The sequence below is a fragment of the Manis javanica genome, chromosome 14, assembly GCF_040802235.1.
Source record: "Manis javanica isolate MJ-LG chromosome 14, MJ_LKY, whole genome shotgun sequence".
In the NCBI taxonomy this organism is placed as follows: Eukaryota; Metazoa; Chordata; class Mammalia; order Pholidota; family Manidae; genus Manis; species Manis javanica.
The window spans coordinates 89,361,367-89,381,786 of NC_133169.1; the positions used below are offsets into that span (position 1 = coordinate 89,361,367).

Genomic DNA, 20,420 nt, shown 5'->3' on the forward strand with positions numbered 1-20,420 from the left:
CGATAGGATGGAGGAAGATCCTAATGGCTTTTATTTAGTTCTTCTTGCCAGATTTCCTACAACTAGCTCATAGCATCATTTCCCATCAATGACTCCAAACCCTGGACTCTTCTTGGATTATATGAGAGCCAAAGAAAAGCAAATGTGAGAATCTGGCTCTTTTTACTTGTAGTTAGATTTCAGAGTTGAAAGATCAGAGAGCAAACCATTTGGCGTCTTCCATGCTTGCCTTAGGTAACAGCCAATTATTTAAAATTACTGTATCTGGGTGGATTCAATTTTTTTTCCCAGCTCACAACTTATCACCCTGAGCCTTAAAACATCAAGTAGGCCAATACTGGGGATCATAATGGGAGTCACAAGTGTTTATATGCTTCTAGTTAAGATTTTTAAACAAAACAAAATATTGAATGCTGTCATTGTCCAGGATACCCCAAAGCCCAGAAACTGTTATTTTTTACAAGGTTTTCCTTTTTGTTTTTTTAAAAATTCACTTGCTGATGACTGTGAATAATTTAGCTGTCTAGGAAGAACAACCTTATTAAGCAAACAAACTGCCTTCTCTTCATGGTTTTGATTAAACATAAAATTTTTACATCTCCCTGTATTCCAACATAATAGTAGAATTGGACCTGCTTTTTCTGTAACAGTGCTCGATATTTCTTTTGGCTGCGGCCCTTGAAGGGGTTTCTGCACATGAGGCGGGACATGGGTGTACACACGTGCCTGTGTACCACAAGCTTTTATCAGTATTGCCCCTCTTAATGCCTACTGACGTTTCAGGAAATATCATCATTCTTTTCCCCGTCTATCAGTTTGCTTTGGAAGAGGCAGGAGTGTCGATCTTTGAGTTGTTCATTCTTAGAAATGCCCAAAGATCAGTGCCGCTTTTTAACATATGTTAACTTTTAACCTTACGTGACAAGAAGCACTCACTAGTAACTGTGCATGACCCCACTTAACACCTAGTAGGAGCACTAAATCCTAAGCAACCTTCCATTCCCACAAAAATGGTAGTGTCTTTCAATGCAGTTGTCTTGGCATGAGTTGATCCGGGCTCACCAAACTGCCTCGATCTGCTTTTACCAATGTTGGTGCATTGAAATCTATCGTAACAGTGCTGGGATTTGTGCACAAAATGTACATCAGTTAATAAAATGCAATTGATTTGATAATTAATTGGCAACTAACAAGTGTTTGGAAGTTGTATTTCATTTCCTTGATATTTCAAGCAGCTGCTGATATGCAGAATTAATGATAATAATGCTCATGCCTGCATCCTCTACTACATTGAGATAATCCCGGGTACTGTTGCCTGCATGAGAAGCTAATTTTGTATCTTAAGATCATTGCTTTTTTCATTTCTTTCTTGATTTTTAAAATTTTTTGTTACCTTTGCTCCCACTGTTTGAGTATACTCTTCTTGGTCCTGTCTGTATGAAGTTTAAGTAAGTACAGTTACTTGCATGCTGGGCTGGAATGCTTCTGTCCTTGGCCTTTTTTTGGTGTTTTTTAGTGTTAAGTGCTATGAAAGTTACTCTTCATTAATGTAATAAGGTGGTGGATCTAAACATGTGTACTCCTCCCAGTAAGCCCCAGATAAACCAATCACTGCGTGAATTGTGAAGCCCCTTTAATATTGCTCAAACAAGGGCAGAGTTTTATATTTTAATCTGTGTCTCTCTGTCAGCAAAGATAACAGGAAGTAGAATCTTCCTGGAGACAGGCAGTTGCATCCCATGAATATCCAGGCCCCTCAGTTACTAAATGGAATTGGCTCTTTTTGAGGGACTTTTAATAAAACTCCCCAAACCATTTCCCAAATTGTTGATCGTTCTGCCAAAATGCTGATATCAACAGGACATCAGACTTCCAGCTGTCCTTAAAAACCCTCTCTAGCTGTAGCCTCTGAATTTGTTAGGGTAATAAGCACTGCTCAGACTGGCCCGCCTTTCCAGTGGAAAGGGGCCGGGTTCGTGGCCTCTCATGCCCTCAGCACTCCCACTCAGTCTGTCATGAGAAAGAGTGGGCAGGGTGAGCCAGGCTCCGTCACTTTAGTCCTACACCCCCCAGCAGACACGCCTCAGGTTAAACGAGCCCATACTTGTCATTTTCCTGTATTACTTAGGACCCTGATACATTTGTCTTAGGAAAATGCTCAGTCTCTTCTCTCATAAACGCTTTCTGTTTTGCTTTGTAATCCCCAGTCCTCTGGCATTGATTTATTGTCTCAAAGCTACTTTGCAGTTATAGACCAAGAACTCTTCATCATGACCTAATTTTCCTCTTATAAAAATCACAGCACATAATAAAGAGTACACCGTACACGTTACATGGAGGCTCCTAATCCTTGTAAATTGCAGAACATATAATGGATGGCATTGGGAAAAGTGTAAAAATGTGTATGTGACATGGCTAAGAACAAATTCCTCAAGTGTCAGTGGTCTACAATGTCATGTCAAGATGGGCCTGGAGGTGGGCAGGGTGTAGTGATACTTGAATTTTGTAGAAGCTGTGAGGAAAAAAGAACAGCAAGTTCTGACATTGCTGTAAGCAGTTTAGATCCATGTTTCCCAAAGAGCAGTAATTAAATTTGCACTTACAAATTAGATCCTTGTGTCTTGACTACAAATAATTCGTTGTTGAGTCTCCAGTTATTCCCCTTCTTAGACTTTTTATTGAATGCAATGATGTCTCTTGAACACTGAGTGTCAAAGTGCATTAGGTGCTTCAGTCCTCACCACAGTCCTGGAAGTTTTTACAGATGAAACATCTGAAGTCAGAGAGTTGGACAACTTGTTCAAAGTCACAGAGCTAGCAAGTGACTAAAATCAGATCCGTTAGACTCTAAAATATATGTTTTCATTTTGTCCCCATCTCTCAAATTAATAATAGGTATATAAGAGCCCATCAATAAATGAATGGATAAAGATGTACATATACACAGTGGATTATTATTCAGCCGTAAAAAATAAGTCCTCTCATTTGTGACAGCATGGATGGATCTAGAGGGTACTATGCTCAGTGAAATAAGCCAGGTGGAGAAAGACAAATTCTATTTGATTTCACCTACTTGTGGAATGTAAATACAAAGCCAAACAGAATGAACAAACATCAGTAGAATCATAAATACTGAGAAGTGACTCATGGTTATGAGGGGGTTAGGGTGGGTGGTTTGGGAAGATGAGGGGGTTAAAGGGGCACAAAAATTCTCAATCATAATGTAGGTTGCTCACAGGAATGATAGTACAGCATGGAGAATATAGCCAGTGATTCTCTAACATCTTCCTGTGTTGACAGCTAGTAACTGTACTAGTGAGGGTGAGGATTTAACAATGCATGTAAATCACTGTGTTGTGTACTTGAAACATATTATGAGATTGTGTATCAATTATACTTCAATATTTTTAAAAGAATAATAAAAAAAAATAGGTATTAAAACCTCAAGTGGTTAAGATCCAGACAGTCAAAGTGTCTGAGTCCCCACCCAGCTGTACTAATCTGTGACGTTGGACAAATTGGTTAGTCTGAATGAGTCTCAGTTACCTTGCCTATGAGATAAGTAGTACCTCCTTATAGAGTTGCTGTGAAACAATGAGGTCAGCCATGTAAATAACAGCATGATAAGCACTGGACAAATTTTGGTTATGTTTATTGTCATCTCTACCCACAACCTCCTGCTCAACTCTTTGCCAGGTTTGTGTGCTGAGCATTTTATGTGCATATCTGTTCAGTAGCTCTGCAGAGCGGGCATTAGGCCTCCGTTTGCATAAGGGAAACAGGCACAGAGGGGTTAAGGCTCTTGCCCAAGTTGAACCCAAGTCTGTCTAGCTCCAAAGCCTGTTTGCTTTCTACCTCTGTGATGACTGTAGATTCCTTTCTCATATCTTTTGTGGTAGTGAGGCAGTGGTGGTGAGGCCAGGGCAGCTCTGGTGTGGCCCATGGAGTGAGCAGAGAGGCAGGACTCAGCCCGGGTCTGTGTGACGGCAGAGGCTAAGCTGCCCCTGGCTGCTCTCTCCCCACGCAGCCTACGGGGAAACGGTGGCTTGGTGTGCATGGGGCCTCCGATTCCACTTACAGGAAGCTTGAATTGGCAATACTTGGAAGAGTTATTCAGAGTTGTATTTTTATATTACAGTCTTATTCCCAAATAGCTTCTAGAAGGCTCACAGTCTTCCCAGTAACTTTCATTTCTAAGGCATTCCTAAGTCAGAAATACTTTGTAAGTTTGGCAAAATTAAGGGGGTACTTAGGGCACAGAATAAAAACCCCCTTTTGTGTTAACTTGGAAGGTCTCCGTGAAATGAGTACGTTGTTCCAGTCACATGTGGAGCTCGCCACGTCCACCCTCTTAGATGAGGGTGCTATGTTCAGTGATTCTTCTCGACAGAAGGAAGGAAACTTCATTGATTCTCTAGAAATCATCTCTTCCCCCCCCCAGATAACAGAGGATCAAAATAACCAACAAAATAGTGAATGATTCACATTCTCTTCCAAGTTCCAACTTGAGCTTTTAGCACAGAGGCGAACTCTTAGCCTGGCTAGAAGGTGGCCAGACATGAGCACTTTAAACAACTTGCATGTATTCGAGTTTCAGAGTGAAATGAGCAGCAGTAATTTGGGAAAGGACATCCCAGACTCCTTAGTGAAAATCTGTGTAATCTGCTCTCCCTTGGTCTGACTTACCAGGGTGCCCTTGTACCTTGGAGGAACACATGAAATCAAGAGGCTGCAGTCCCGCGTCCGGTGCTCTTTGCATTTTCAGCCTGCTCCCTTGCACAGCCTTGCATTTGAGCCTGAGAACAGAGCTCTTCAGAAGCCTGGGCCTGGCTCCCAATGACACCCCGAGAACTGGCCTTCGGCACTGTAGCTCTCACCCGTGGCAGCAACCTCCTTCTCCTAGAACCAATTCTAGTATGTTATTTGAACTTCTCTTTTAGAGAAACCAGCCAGTGTGCAGAATGAAATTCTCTCATGTGTTCCCTTGTCTCTTCCTGCTCAGCTGTGTACGAATGTTGTTTTGGAAACAATTTTTCATGCATCTGTCTAAATTCCTGGTCCTCCTCATAACTTACCATTTACTACAGTTTTTAGGAAAGTTAGATGCTTATATTTTTTATGATGTTTGAAATGAAAATGTGTATGTGTAGAATCATCTTGTTGTAGTTGGGTGAGGATCTCTTTCTCAGTAACTCATTAGGAGAAGAGACAAAACTTGGAGGCCAGACACAGAGCAGGGGGTTGGGGACTGGAGGCCTGTCACTCAGTCTGAATTCATTTTCCAGTGTTTTTAGCAAGGGGTTGTTGAACATGCTGCACTTGTGGCCGGAGGCGGAAGGGTGCTGAGAGACACCATTATTTGTTGAAATCCGTCCCTGTGGGCTTGGGGGCACTGGCTTTTGTAGGGAAGCTTGGCTGGGAAAAGTGAGTAATGACGGCTGCAGAGGGGGGAGTGCGGACACTGGAAACTGCAGCCTGGGGTCCCGGGCCAGCCCCTCTCCTGCTTCGCTGTGCGCAGGTCAGCGCCGTTCTCACCCTGCTTCCTCTGAGCCAGCCTGTGGCTTAGAGACGAGTCCTGGAGAGTACCCGGTGCCGTGCCTGGCGGGTGCAGACGCTCAGGTATTGGAGCAGCGCTTCCATGCCGGTGACAGTGGTGCACAGTTGGCCTGTCACCTGGAAGCAGTGACTGGCTCAGCATTGTTTGGGGAACAAAGTAAAGTGGGGAGAAAGCTTCTTCAAGGCTGTGGTCTTTGAGCTCAGCAACACCCACAGTTCCTTTTTTCTTCCCTGCAAGGTGCTGCTGGCACTTTTGTTTCCAGGGCTGCCAGAGGTTTCTGTAGTTTTTGCTCTGAGTCCCCTTCTCTCCATACCTCCTCGCCCCAGTTGAACTCAGCTACATAGTGATTTGGTTTATTTTGTTGAAAATTTAGCCCCCTAGGGAAAATATGATAATGCTGTTTTCAGACAGCTGTGTTTGGGAGTGAGACTGACTTACCCAGCTGGCTGGCATCACTGGGGCCCAGAGACCTGCCAGCCCGGGAGAGCAGCTGTTTGGCCTGAAATTCTTATCATTCTTATGACTTTGCTTCCTATATATCGGCTTCTCGGTTCTGCTTTTAAATGCGCACACAGAGGAGAGAGGCCGTGAGAAAGGCTCTGGGGTGTCTAGGGCTGCCCGGAAGGAGGCCAGCTCCGCAGAGTGAAACACGACATGTGGGCCAGTAAATCACAAGGCCTTAATATGGTGGAGGCGTTCTGCAACCATTATGATTTACATTGGAAGATTTTTCTAATGTAAAGGAGAAATGTTACAATATAATACTAGATGAAATATATAGGATTGAAAACTATGTAAATATAATTCTAATTATGAAAAAGCGTGTTTTAACATTAAAAATGAGATAACTCACACAAAGCACTTAACCCAGTGTCTGGTATGGCAAATACTCAGTAAATCACATCTACTGGGTGCAAACTCCAACCACAGGGAGCTTGTCTTGCACACTGTTAATACCCACAGGGCCTGTTGTAAAGTCGATGATCAAAAGATCTTTCTTGATTGAATGAATTAGTGTTATTCTGATATGCATTTAAAAAGGAATCTAGAAAATCTAGACACAGGTTTCTCTGTTATCTGTAATTATATCTCTAATCGTGGCAGCTTAACCTCTGCCTCGGTTCATATAAATGATGAGGACAGTACCTGTGGCTCTAGATCACTGGGAACTGAGTGAATCACATGTAAAATACATGCTCCCTAGGGATTCGACATTGAGCAGTGGCTCCTGCAATCATAGGAGGCACTGTGGAAGTGTAGCTGTTATAATAATACTTTAGAAAAAAAAGATGAGAATCGTCATGATTTTTGTCTACCATTTTCTTCTCACTTTTTACTGTGGACTTTTGTTTCCTTTCTTAAAAGCTTAAAAGCAAAAAGTTCATAAGAAAATAAAATTCAAATGTTAACAGTTATCTCTAATGGGAAATTAGGAAGCTTTTCTGTTTTCTTCCTGATGCTTTCTGCATTCTCCTGATTGTAGTTATGTCCCTTTTATCACCCTTAAATAAGAACAAGAATGCTCAGCGTCAAGGAAGCACAGAGCTGCTGAACCAGGAAGGATGCTCCTTCAGAGGACAGTTGAGACCTGCTCTGGGCTTCTTTTTGGAAGGTTATTTAAATGCATGTTTCACCTTCTGAGAAAGGTGTGAAGCCATCGTTAGAAGTGAGCAATAAGGGAAAGTAAAGGGGTTCTGTACAAAGATGGTCAAAAACCCCTCAAAATCCTGTTAACAGACCAATGGCTTTTTTAATGCAGCTGCTTTCCATTTCCCCTGGAGAGAACGGGATCAGTGGGCATGGCAGCAGAAGGGGCTAGAAATGGAAGAGAATGCCTACCTGACGCCGGGATACATGTCCAGAAGAAAATGCTTAGTACCAGTTCCTAGAGATGTTTAAGCTAAAGTCCTGTGCAAATGCCAGAGGTCTTTTCAGGTCTCCTTTCTGCTGGTTCTTAGACACCACCAAGCTTTCAGTTGTACTGGTTTGGGCCTGTGCTTTCTCCCCAGTTCACAGTAACATGTAACCTTCTTCTGAAACTTGACTTGCAGATATTTAACACCGTGCCCGATATGCCTCTCACCAATGCCCAGCTGCACCTGGCTCGGAAGAAGAGCAGTGACTCCAAGCCCCCGTCCTGCAGCGAGAGGCCCCTGACACTCTTCCACGCCGTGCAGTCAACAGAGAAACGTGAGTCCCACTGCTCTGGGCACAAGCCCGGGCCTCTACATTCTCCTGCCTTTCACGTGCCTAAGGACAGTGTGTCATGGGGCCCTCCCAGCCTCCGCGGCTGAGTGGCCCAGCCAGGAAGCAGCACTGCTGAGCGTGAAAGGCAAGGGCCGCACGGCGTGCGGATTCTCTTTCCAGATCTCCTGCAGGCAGCCAGCTGGGCCTCTCTTCCTCCTGCTGCAGGATAGGAGCTCAGCGCGGACGTCCTTCTTTGGCCTCTCTTGTTAGCGGCTCCCATAGAACCACTAACAGTTTGTAATTAAATGCTTATTAGCGTGAGTCACGTGCCCCATTAGAATGTGGCTCTGCGAGGGCAGGGCCTGGTTTTGCCTGTATTCTCCTCCACCCCTCAAAAGACCTGGCATGGAGTGGACTTTTTATAAATGTGTGCGATTAGTTAATGAATTAATTAGAGAATAATATCCTCCCTTTATTCCAAATAGAGTATCACTACCACAATTGCTTCTTTTTTTTTCATCTCAGGATCCTGAGTTCTTTGCAGTGATCAGGTTCCTGACCCTAAAACAGCCAGTCTTGTTTCAGCTTTTGTCCTAAGAGAGTTGAGTGGTGCCAAATAGGAGCTGAACACTCAGGCTTTGCCTGAAGTCAGTCAGACCTGGGTTCTTGTGCCAGAGGCACCCCACGGGCAAGCCCTTCTTCACCTTCTCTCAGCCTCAGTTCGCTAGTTTGTAAAGTAGGGATGACAGTGTCTGTCTCATAGGGAAGTTGTGAGGAATAAATGAAATTTATTTAAGCATCTGGCACAGGCCTGGGCATGGCAAGGACCGAGAGCTGAAGCTGCTGCTATTGTTATTAGTTATTGTTTAATCACATGCAAATGCCAAGTTGCACACAGCTGACATTTCAACAGTACCTGCCGGGGACTGGGAATGCAAAGATGGCCCCTAGTCCTCAAGGAGCTCATAGCTGAGGAAGGGAAGCAGGCGAGTGGGCGGTCACGGGGAGCAGCGCCGTGACTGCGCTCATAGACGCCTGGCTACTCGGAGGAGCAGCGGGGTGGCTGGAGGCACACCCTGGCCCCTGCCCGCCTGGGTGAGAGCTCCACGGGTGCTGCTCCCCGGCTGTGTGATGTGAGCAGGTTATTCACTGTCTCAGGGCCACCGTCTCCTCTTCTGGAAAACAGATGGCGGTTTCTGCCTGCAGGGTTATTGTGATGATTAAGGCACTCCAAAAGGTGCTGGTGCAGGGTGAGTGTGCAGTAAGTGCAGGGGATGGGGCTTAGTTATTACTGTTATTACTACTACTAATAATAATGATAATAACTCTATGAGGTTCACTAAAGACAGAATTCACAATAGTGACCCACTTTGCCTTTAAGAGAAGAGAGACTCCCCATCTGGATTGGCACCTTTCTCTCTCTTTGTTATTAAAAAATGTTTTTTATTCCCCTGCATCTCAGAATTAATGGTCTTCCTATCATTACTCCTGAAAACAAATCTTCCCGCCACCAGAACACCTCTGCACTGGAAGATGTCATAGTGTCCCATGATACGGCTGCACGTCGGTGTGTGTAGCACCATTTGGGTTGCTTTTGGGTAGTTTGATTTTATGAGTAGAGCTACTGTTATCATCCTTGCTGCTAAATCTGTTCACATTTACAGTCATTTCCTTAAGATAAATTCTTGGAAGAATTTCTAGGTCAACGGATATGCACCAATTTTAGGGCTTTGACCCTGTACTGGGATTGGCTTCCCTTCAAACAACAGCCATGTTTCTCTTACCCATGTGGCTTGGGTCACTCTCACTGTGGTCTGTGTGATGGCCTGGGCCCCTCTGAATGTGCCAGGGAGCACTTGGAACAGGCCTGGCCTCACCCACATCTGCCCTGAGCAAGGCGTCGGCTGCAGCGTGCTTCTCAGGTTCCCAGGGGGGCCATGGCCACCTGATGTTTTGTTCTAAGTGACGTACAGTGAGGATCAGGACAGATCAGATGGTGCTGGTCAATTGCTCTGAGTTGAAAACAGTGCCGAGTTTGTGGTTAGATTGAATCAGAAGCAGCTTTGGACCAGGTCTTAAGCATACTTGGGGAGCATGTAGGAAAGAAGGTGGAGATGAGTTGAAAATCACTTAGATCTTTGCCCAAGATTCATTTGATCACACGAGGCAGAGGATGAAAGGTAAGGTTGTGTGGAAGCACACTGCCTGAGCTGCAGGGCAAGCTGCCATGTCCCTGTCTGCAGATGGTGGACCGAAGGACAGGACGTGAAGAGACAGGAAAGCGGTATACTTTCCTCTGAATGTTAGGAAACGCTCCCTGGTGACGGGACTGGAATCTCCATATGCTCAGATATTTGCGGGGTGCCTAGCTTTCCTCCCTTTCTGAGAGAAGAAACATTTTCACTGAAATTATATAGGTATGTGTGTATATATACTTTGTATCGTTTGCTTTGGAAACCTCTCTCTTTTTGTGGGAAACTAGAGTGACTTCCAAGCTGGCTTAGGAAGCACCGTAGGAGGGGTGGGTGGGTTGATGCTGTGTGGAACACTGGACAGTAACTGGAAGGTTCTGCCCACACCTGCCCCTCGTGAGGTATGATCCAGCTGCCCATCACTGTTAGACAAGCTTCCACATTCCTTACCCTCCTCTCGTCTGCTCTGTGGCCAGAGAAGACCACCTTATCAATGTACATTGCCGACTTCATGCTTTAGCATTAATGTAAGGGAGAGAGACTCTACAAGTAATTTGTGGGGAAAAAAATCAGGTATTTCCATATAATGTTTGTTGGTTTAAGGCCTCTTCCACACCTGGCTAAGCACAGTAGTGCCTAAGTGAGCATTTGCATAAACCTTCATTAACTCTTGGGCCGCAGTCCTGTCACCCAGGCACTGTTTGTTTAATGCATTTCTTCAATCAATTTTAAAGCAACTCACTTCTTTACCTGATCTCATCCTTTCTGTACCATCTCTAAACGTGTGAGTTTGGTGGTCTCACTGTGATATTATTCTCTAATATACATTAAAATAAATATGTAACCATTAAAATAGAGGATGTTCATCCGCATGTGACCTTAGAATCATCTGTGTCTCACCTGTGGAATGCGTGCCACGGTTTGGTGCACCACAGACCTCATTTCAAATTTTTGATTGACTCAGATCCTTCCTCTTAATATAAATGTATCAACTCAAGTATCTGTTGCCTGCTGGACTAGAATTAGGCTCAGATATTGTCAGCTGGCTGTCCATTTGCTGCAGACGTGCCCCATTCATCTGTCCATCTCATGCTGTGCGCTTCGGGTTCATTGCGGCACCTGTCCAGGTTTGATGCGACCTTACCTTTCTTCAGGTTCTTGCCGTAGAGCAAGTATCTTGTTAGAGGGTCGTGCTTGTGTGGACATACAAGTGCGTCTTCACAAACCTCTCTTCTACCTTCAAACTCAGCATATGATGTTTTTCATAACCTCATTTCCTCTTCTATCTGTCTGCTTGATTTCTTTTAAAATAGTTGAATTATGCTCTTTCTCCTCATTGATGTCCTTACAACTTAGTGTCCGCTCTGTGTTCCTTTGGTTAGCGCTCTCCTCGGGATTCACTTCAGTCCGTGTTGAGATGCTGAGCGGGCCTGAATCTCTCCGAGTAGCTCACTTGGGAGCTTCCCTCGAGGGGTCCCACTTATTTATGGTCAGCACACATTTCTGTCCACCCCCTGCGGTGCCCTGCGCTGTGCAGAAGACGGAGCCCATTCTTTTCTCTTAGCTGTGACATTCTTGGCTCAGATCGTTATTTGCCTCCCTCTTCCTGGAAAGGAAGCCTCTGAGAGTCACCCCAGGTGTTGGTAGGCTCAGTCCTCCGTCTTTGTACCTGCCCTCCAGGCTCCTGGGATTCTCAGACATACTAGCTGTGCATCTTCTTTTCCAGGAGCTTGTCCTTCCGGGTAGCAGACCAGTCGTGCACCCAGTCATCTCCGTAAGACTCTTGGCTGTAATCTGTGGGTAGTAGTGGGCTCTTCTCCAGGGCGCTTTTTCCTTTTCCCTAAAGGTGAAGCTGTCTTCTTGATGACAGCGGTCTTTTCCCAGAATGACAGCTGGGACTCAGCATGCTCTGCTCGGCAGGGACTTTGGTCAGTTATAAGGCAGCACATCATAGCAACAAACGCAAATCATTTGGAAACTCCTGAATATTTTAGTGAGGAAGAGGCTAGATATCACATTTTCTGGAGCTGACCAAGAAGTGTTTTCTGAAAGGGGGACTTTTGACGAAGATGCTAAAGGAAATGCGAGTCACAGTCTGACCCAAAGGACAGAAGGGGTGGTCTGTGATACTTTGCAGAAGGAATGTAAAAGGGCCTTTCTGTAAGTAGCAGAGGAGAGCTCTTGTCTTAGAACTGAGGACTGTGGAAAGATATGTTCCCAAATTGAACCTGGAAAACATTTCCCATTTTCTGTGTATATACGTTTAATATATATGACTCCATAATTTATCAAGGGATTTCTCATGCTAAGCACCTGCATAGCAAAATCTCATTTAATCTGTACAATTATATGACACAGGTACTGTCCCTATTTTGCACTTGGAGGAAAATAAAATTTGTATTAAATAATGAACTTAGAGTCACACAGCAACAAAGCAGTAGACTTGAGCCCTGTCGTTCTGACCTCAGAGCTACACTAGTAGCCAGTCATTGCCCTGTCTTCCAGTTTCAGCTTGTGGGGTGGGTCTATAGGAGGTGTGGTTGTGTGTGCTTTTGTGACCCCGTATGCAAACCGAACCTTATTTCCAAGGGTAAATATTTCCCATTCCACTTTCAAACCTGGAGTTTAAACTTTCACTAAGCTAGAGATCTGCCTGTAAAGAGCTGGGGGACTGGTTCCCAAGGATAAATGGATGCGTTTCACAAGGAACCTTGAGGCCAAGCTAGATTTGAACCTCCTTCGATAACAATGATAAATTAAATGATGACAGTTCAGTTAATGTGCCAGTCAGCCTGCTAAGCCCGTTATTGGGCTCAGCTTATCCTCACAATTGATCATCACCCTAAAGGTAGGTCTTGTTATCCACATTTTACAGATAAGTAAATTGAGGCTGAAGAGGTTAAGTAGTCACACAACTGGCAAATGGCAGAGGGATCCACACCAAAGTGATCTCCCTTCCCCTTGTAATATTGTCCCCAAAAGGGTGCCTCTGTCAGTTCTTGAGACACAGAAATGGAAACCTTGCTCGGCTGAGTTACAGAAGCATTATGAACCATGTGTCCCTGCGTGCAGTGCCGTCATGGGGGCAGCCGAACCATCCTGAATGGGTTCCTCAGTATGCGTACTGGCAGGCAGCAGCGGCCCCAGGCCAGCACCAAGTGTGCAGAGAGCAGGGTGCATTCAGCCATAGCTTCAGTACACTGGGCTAAGGCAGGCACTTTCCTTTGTGATCACCTCAGAACAGACGGAGCGAGGTTTTTCAACTATGCTGCCAGATGAGTGGTAGCAAAGGAGGTTACTGTTTGATCTCCCGGTTTCCACACAGATTCATCAGACAGCAGATTGGGCTGGTATATCTTGGTGAAAGTTACTGACACACAAGCTGTTCTTTGTCTGAACAGCTGTAGAACGTAGAGCCAGAAGGATTAGAGGGAGCCAGCAACCAGGTCTTTGTAGGTTTTAGATGTCTTCTGTAAGAGTTTGCAAGGTGACGTTTATCACTCACTGCTTTGTCCCAAATTTTTAGTACTTAGACCAAGGTGTTGAAATGTGTCCTGGGAATAGTGGTTCCTGACCTTGGCGTGCATTAGGATCACATAAGGAATTTTTTTAAAGTACGGATGCCTCGTCTCCTCTCTGGCACCTCCGGAGTCAGGAGGTCTTGGCCGGAACCCCAGACATCCGTATTTTTAAAAGTTCTCTGACGATGCTGATGCCAGCTGAAGTCAGAGAAGCACTGGCTTGGGGGAGGGGGTGGGCAGACAAGGTTGCTTGTCTGTTCTTATTACCAGAACATCTCTTTTACTCTCTGATGGGGTTCAGGGCACCCTGGCAAGGTGGTTGGAAACAGGGGCCCTGAAGTCAGACCACATTGTTTTAATGCCATCTCTGTCCCTACCACTTCTGAGACCTTAAGTACATTACTCTCCTTTTCTGAACCTCCATTTGTTCATCTGTAAAAGTGGTCACCAATAATAGCCACCTTGGAGGGTAACTGCTGTGATTAAGTGAACCAGTGCGTGTAAAGTACTTGACTCCAAGCCTAGAACATAGTCAGGGCCTAGTAAATGTTAGCTACTATTACGATGATTATCACCAGGCTATAGTTTTACCTTATGTTTGACTAAGAAAACAGTTCCCCTCTGGAGCCCACAGATTCCAAAGGAGAGGCCCCTAAGTGAGGGTAATGCACAGGTGCTCTGGCCCCAGAAAGAACCCATTGTATCTTTGAGTGCAGAGACATCAGCAGCCTGGGATAAGTTGTACAGCATTGATGGGGTGGGAATAGATTCTTGGACTTTATTTTAGATGGATCATGTTAACTAGCTGTTGGAATTAGAGCTCTGATTAATTCTCTTAGTTCAGTTAATTCATCCTGGACCCTTTCCCAGACAGGCCCAGGGAGAGGTTAAGAATTCAGTTCATAAACTTCTCATGTGTGTCTTCCTTGTTGAAAAATAACTGGGAATTCATACTATTCAAAGGCTTAGGTAATGCCTGTCTTTGAGCAGTCAGAGCTGCAGTGCGCGCCCTCTCCTGCTGGCCTCGGCAGATCCTAGGCACTCGGGGCACACCTGTTTGCTTTGGCAAATGACATGTTTATCCACATGGATTCCTATTGTCACATGGACTGTAATGTGGCTCTTGGCTTAATTATATGTAGTTACCGTGTGTGACTGAAAACCCCATAATTGATGTAGCCATTAAAAAACAATGCCATGGAAAGCTAATGGCAGAAAAAAATTCATTAAATAAAAAACATATTAAACAAAAAAGTTCATTCAATAAAGAAAAAAGCAGGCTCATCTCTCTGGCATTATCACTAAACGAACAAAACAGGTAATGCAAAATAGCTGTGATGTTACCCCACTTTGTTAAAAGAAAAAAGTATGCATGCGTATATCCCTATGCATAGCAAAACAGCTGGGCATTTACACACCAGAATACACGCAGGCTATTTGTATGCTTTTCTGTTCTTTCTAAATTGGAGAGGAATGCATATTTATTATGCATTGACCAATTTTAACATTATTAAAAACAAAATCCCCCAATCATACATTTCATTTACCATCTCAGATCCATCTTGTAATGAGTCATGGTATAAAAACAAGTAAATAAATCATTTTCTTCTTTCCAAAGAGCAGTGGTAGAAGCAGTCTGTAGGTGGACTCCCTCAGATACCAGGGAGCCACAGATTAAAGGGAGAGCACCCCTACTCAGAGGAGCATTTTCAGTTAGGAAGGAGGACTGTGTTGTGTCGAGTAGAGTATTCAACTGCTCAGTCAGCTCCCTCCCTGCTCAGCCATGGTTAGAGGCTCATTCCTGTGCTGTGGTTTTGAAATGGAGCTGTTCAGAGGTGTGCTTCCCCATGTGCCTCCATGTCTCATTCCTGTGAATTAGTTCCATCCTGGGCCAGCCACAGTGACTTCCCCATTCCCTCGTGAAATTCAGTTTTATAGGCATTCTTTCCCTTGGCAGAGAGAAAGGTTATTATGAGTGCCATGGGAGGAGAGTCAGTCAGTCTACACAGGACCAAAATCAGGGGTTGTTTTGCTGAGACAGCCCGCCCAAAGCTGTGATATCAGGTACTGTGTCCCTATGGTCAAAACAACAGATTGACCAGATTTTTCACTTATTAACTCACTGTTTAGTCCGTCATTGCCCAAACTGCTTTGTGAGCTTATTTTTTAAGACATTGCCCAAACTGTTCTTCTGTGTCCAAACACATTGCTCAAACTGCTTTTTAAGATTATTTTTATCATAAGAACTGAGACTGGGTCAGCATGAAACCATACCACCTCAGACTTTAGTGTGGCTTGGCACGCCACTGATATCAGGAGCAGAAATGACAGGGGAAAAAAATGGCTACAGAAAGTCTGATTCCCAGCTTCCCATGCACTTGGGTGTTTCCCAGAGATGGTAAGCTCTGAAATTGCTGTGCACTCATCATTTTTTATTGCAAAATTTATTAAGCTGCCATGCTATTATCATCCTATCTTGTCAAGATGATACATTACAGACTTCATTGCAAAACTTTAACAAGCAGGAGAAAGTGCACCTCTCTCCACACCACAGCACAGGAAAGCCTCTGGGTATCTTGCTATTTAATATATTTTGCATAAAGCCTGTGTCTTTGCAGAACTTGCCTCCGTCTGGTAACTCCCTTCCTCCCTGTTTGATGGCAGTGAGAATTCCCTTCCTTGAGCTCTGTCAGGCAGTAGGAGCTGCTGCCAGAGAACAGTCGTCTTCCTCATCCTTTTCACAGCTAGGCTCAGACATGGCGGGAAGACGAGATGCTAGCCTGTGTTCTGATAGACGTCCGTCCGTGCATGGTGGGAGAGCCCCGAGAGTGGCACTAAGGGCTGGTGTTTCACGTTTACCCTCCAGCACTGTGTATTCGGCGTGCCGGAGTGTTCGGGCCTGCCGCGACCTGCGGATCGGGCCTGGCTCTGCATGCGCGTTCCTGGCCTCACCTCTGGGTTCGCTGATAAACAGGGGCCCTGCTTCTTGTATGCGGTGGGCTTGTCCTCAGAGACAGTGGGAGTCACTTGGTAAATATAGAAAGTGAAGTAGCTTAGCTCCCAGATTTCCATGGCAACCGCCAGAATAAGTACAATATCACCGAAATTGTTCTGTGGCTTTCTTTTTTTAGGTGCAGTGATTCGCTTGCATACTCATGTTTTTCTGCTCCTCATTTATACAAAAAAACAGTCTCTGCCCACTGCAACCAGTTCCCTGGTTTCAAGGACACGAGTGGTCCCTGTCTGAAGCACCCGAAAAATTCAGTCACACAGAACTGTCCCTTTCTGTGCTAGGAGGATACGCGTCGGCTGATTATGGTTGCCTTGTATTTATTATTTATCTTGTAACCGTTTGTGGAGCTATCGCCAATACTACGCCCGGGCTAAGCACCAGGAACGTATGAGCAGTGCCACCTCACAGGTAGCGCTGATGGGTGCTTGATGTATTCGGTGTGGACAGGCAGACCCCTGCCCTTGAGTCATTCGCATGTTTAAGGACCGAGTCCACATCCAGCTTGTCATTCCCTATAGAGCGTGCGTTCACGGAAGCATCCAGTGCTTCCCCATACATCCCCAAACAAAGTCAGGGATTTGTTTCATTTTATTTTATCATTTCCTTATTTCTGGGCTGCTTTCTGCGACTAATATGAAGAGAAGCACCCTCCCTGCCTGCCACCCTGTCAGGAACCCTCCTGACTTGGGGACATTCTTTCTCTTTTGGTCATCTGAAGGGTCCTTGATGACCGTGCTGTGCTGACTCGTTGTCCTGGTGGTTTTGTCTTCCAGGCCCCTGGCCTATTGTTTTTTCATTCAGCGGTGCAATCGCCCTAAATCTTTCTTACACCTTCAGACGAAGACACTAGAGCTCAGAGCTCGTTTGAATCATTAGTGGCTTAAAAAAGTCCAGCTCTGGTATGTCGACAATTTGGTTAATTCTATTCTATTTTTTAAAAATCTTCTAGGCTGCCTGTTCTCGTTATATTTTTCTGTCAGGAGCAAGTACTTACTTGCCCACCTGACAAAAATCCCCCTGTTGTAAGTGGCATTACTGAATCATTTTCTCTTGATCTCCTAGTTCATTCCAAATGCTTTATAACTTGTCTTGGCATTGTTTGCCATAACCACTGAAACATTTGATTTGTTGTTGATTTTACTCCTCACCCCTTCTCTGGAGTAACCCTCCACCTTCGTGCTCACCCTCAGTAAGGACCGACTGCATTTCAGTTTAGAGGTCCACCCGCGCAGAAGTTGTCAGTCTCATTATGTGCGTGGTGTGTCAGCTAAACCTTTAGCACTCTTACAGTCAAAGAAATGCCAGTCTCCAGATTTCCTTATCATATGGTCCATCAAGAGATACCGGTAGTCTGACTTCTAGAACGCATGCTTAGCTATCTTGGCTTGCAAAACTATAAAACCTATGATCAAATTGTTTTGTGTTTTCTTCCTGGATGAAGAACTCCTTTTCCTGATCTTTTGCTTTTGTTGCATTTGTTTTTTTTAATTAAAAAAAAAATTTTTTTATTAAGGTATCATTGGTACACGCTCTTATGAAGGTTTCACGTGAAAAACATTGTGCTCACTCCATTTGCCCATAGTATCAAGTCCCCCCCACAGCCCACTGCAGTCACTGCCCATGAGTGTAGTGAGATGCCACAGAGTCACTACTTGTCTTCTCTCTGCTACACTGTCTTCCCCGTGACTGCCCCCTACAATGTGTGTACCAACCATAATACCCCTCCATCCCCTTCTCACTCCCCTCCCCACGCACCCTTCCTCACTTCTCCGCTTTGGTAACCACTAGTTCCTTCTTGGAGTCTGTGAGTCTGCTGCTGTTTTGTTCCTTCAGTTTTGCTTCGTTGTTATACTCCACAAATGAGGGAAATCATTTGGTGCTTGTCTTTCTCCGCCTGGCTTATTTCACTGAGCATAATACCCTCTAGCTCCACCCATTTGTTGCAAATGATAGGATTTGTTTCTTTCTTATGCCTGAATAGTATTCCATTGTGTATATGTACCACCTCTTCTTTATCCGTTCATCTACTGAGGGACACTTAGGTTGCTTCCATATCTTGGTGATTGTAAATAGTGCTGCAATAAACATAGGGGTGCATCTGTCTGTTTGAATCTGAGAACTTGTACTCTTTGGGTAAATTCCTAGGAGTGGAATTCCTGGGTCAAATAGTATTTTTATTTTTAGTTTTTTGAGGAACTTCCATAGTGCTTTCCACAATGGTTGAACTAATTTACATTCCCTCCAGCAGTGTAGGAGGGCTCCCCTTTCTCCGCATCCTCGCCACCATTTGTTGTTCCTAGTCTTTTGGATGTTGGCCATCCTAACTGGTGTGAGGTGATACCTCATTGTGGTTTTAATTTGCATTTCCCTGATAATCAGCGATGTGGAGCATCTTTTCATGTGCCTGTTGGCCATCTGAACTTCTTCTTTGGAGAATTGTCTGTTCAGCTCCTCTGCCCATTTTTCAATTGAGTTATTTGCTTTTTGGGTGTTGAGGCATCTGAGTTCTTTATATATTTTGGATGTTAACCCCTTGTTGGATATGTCATTTACAAATATATTCTCCCATACTGTAGGATGCCTTTTTGTTCTGCTGATGGTGTCCTTTGCTGTACAGAAGCTTTTTAGTTTGATTTAGTCCCATTTGTTAGTTTTTACTTTTTTTCCCCTTGCCTGAGGAGGTACATTCAGGAAAAAGTTGCTCATTTTTACATTCAAGAGATTTTTTTTGCCTGTTTTCTTCTAAGAGTTTTATGGTTTCATGTCTTACATTCAGGTCTTTGATCCATTTCGAGTTTACTTTTGTGTATGGGGTTAGACAATAATCCAGTTTCATTCTCTTGCATGTAGCTGTCCAGTTTTGCCAACACCAGTTGTCGAAGAGGCTGTCATTTCCCCATTGTATGTCCATGGCTCTTTGATCATATATTAATTGACCATATATGCTTGGGTTTATATCAGGGCTCTCTAGTCTGTTTCACTGGTCCGTGGCTCTGTTCTTGTGCCAGTACCAAATTGTCTTGATTACTGTGGCTTTGTAGTAGAGCTTGAAGTTGGGGAGCATAATCCCCCCGCTTTATTCTTTCTTCTCAGGATTGCTTTGGCTATTTGGGTCTTTTGTAGTTTCAAATGAATTTTAGAACTGTTTGCTCTAGTTCATTGGAGAATGCTGTTGGTATTTTAATACAGATTGCATTGAATCTGTAGATTGCTTTAGGCAGGATGGCCATTTTGACAATATTGATTATTCCTATCCATGAGCACGGGATGTGTTTCCATTTATTGGTATCTAATTTCTCTTATGAGTGTCTTATAGTTTTCAGAGTATAGGTCTTTCACTTCCTTTGTTAGGTTTATTCCTAGGTATTTTATTCTTTTTGATGCAATTGTGAATGAAATTGTTTTCCTGATTTCTCTTTCTGCTAGTTCATCATTAGTATATAGGAATGCAACAGATTTCTGTGTATTAATTTTGCCTCCTGAAACTTTGCTGAATTCAGATATTAGTTCTAGTAGTTTTGGAGTGGATTCTTTAGGGGTTTTTTTATGTACAATATCATGTCATTTCCAAACAGTGACAGTTTAACTTCTTCTTTACCTGTTTGAATGCCTTTTATTTCTTTTATGTTGTCTGATTGCCATGGTTAGGACCTCCAGAACTATGTTGAATAAAAATGGGGAGAGCAGGCATCCTTGTCTTGTTCCTGATCTTAAAGGAAAAGCTTTCGGCTTCACACTGTTAAGTATGATGTTGGCTGTGGGCTTGTCATATATGGTCTTTATTATGTTGAGATACTTGTCCTCTATGCCCATTTTGTTGAGAGTTTTTATCATGAATGGATGTTGAATTTTAAATAATGCTTTTTCAGCATCTATGGAGATGATTGTGTGGTTTTTGTCCTTCTTTTTGTTGATGTGGTGTACATATGATGTTGATGGATTTTCAAATG

The 20,420-nt window shown here is 44.1% G+C and overlaps 1 protein-coding gene across 8 annotated transcripts in view; it reads left to right on the plus strand.

The window, feature by feature from the left end:
- The window catches only part of ARHGAP26 (Rho GTPase activating protein 26), a 404,986-nt gene that overhangs the window by 310,519 nt on the left and 74,047 nt on the right, over positions 1-20,420 (plus strand). For all 8 annotated transcript variants that reach the window (XR_012125172.1, XM_073221874.1, XM_073221875.1 and 5 more), the window contains exon 19: positions 7,609-7,747. Coding sequence is in view for 7 of the 8 variants with exons in the window: in XM_073221874.1 (XP_073077975.1) it covers positions 7,609-7,747 (139 nt within the window). In the remaining variant the exon portion in view is untranslated. The remainder of the gene's footprint in view (positions 1-7,608; positions 7,748-20,420) is intronic.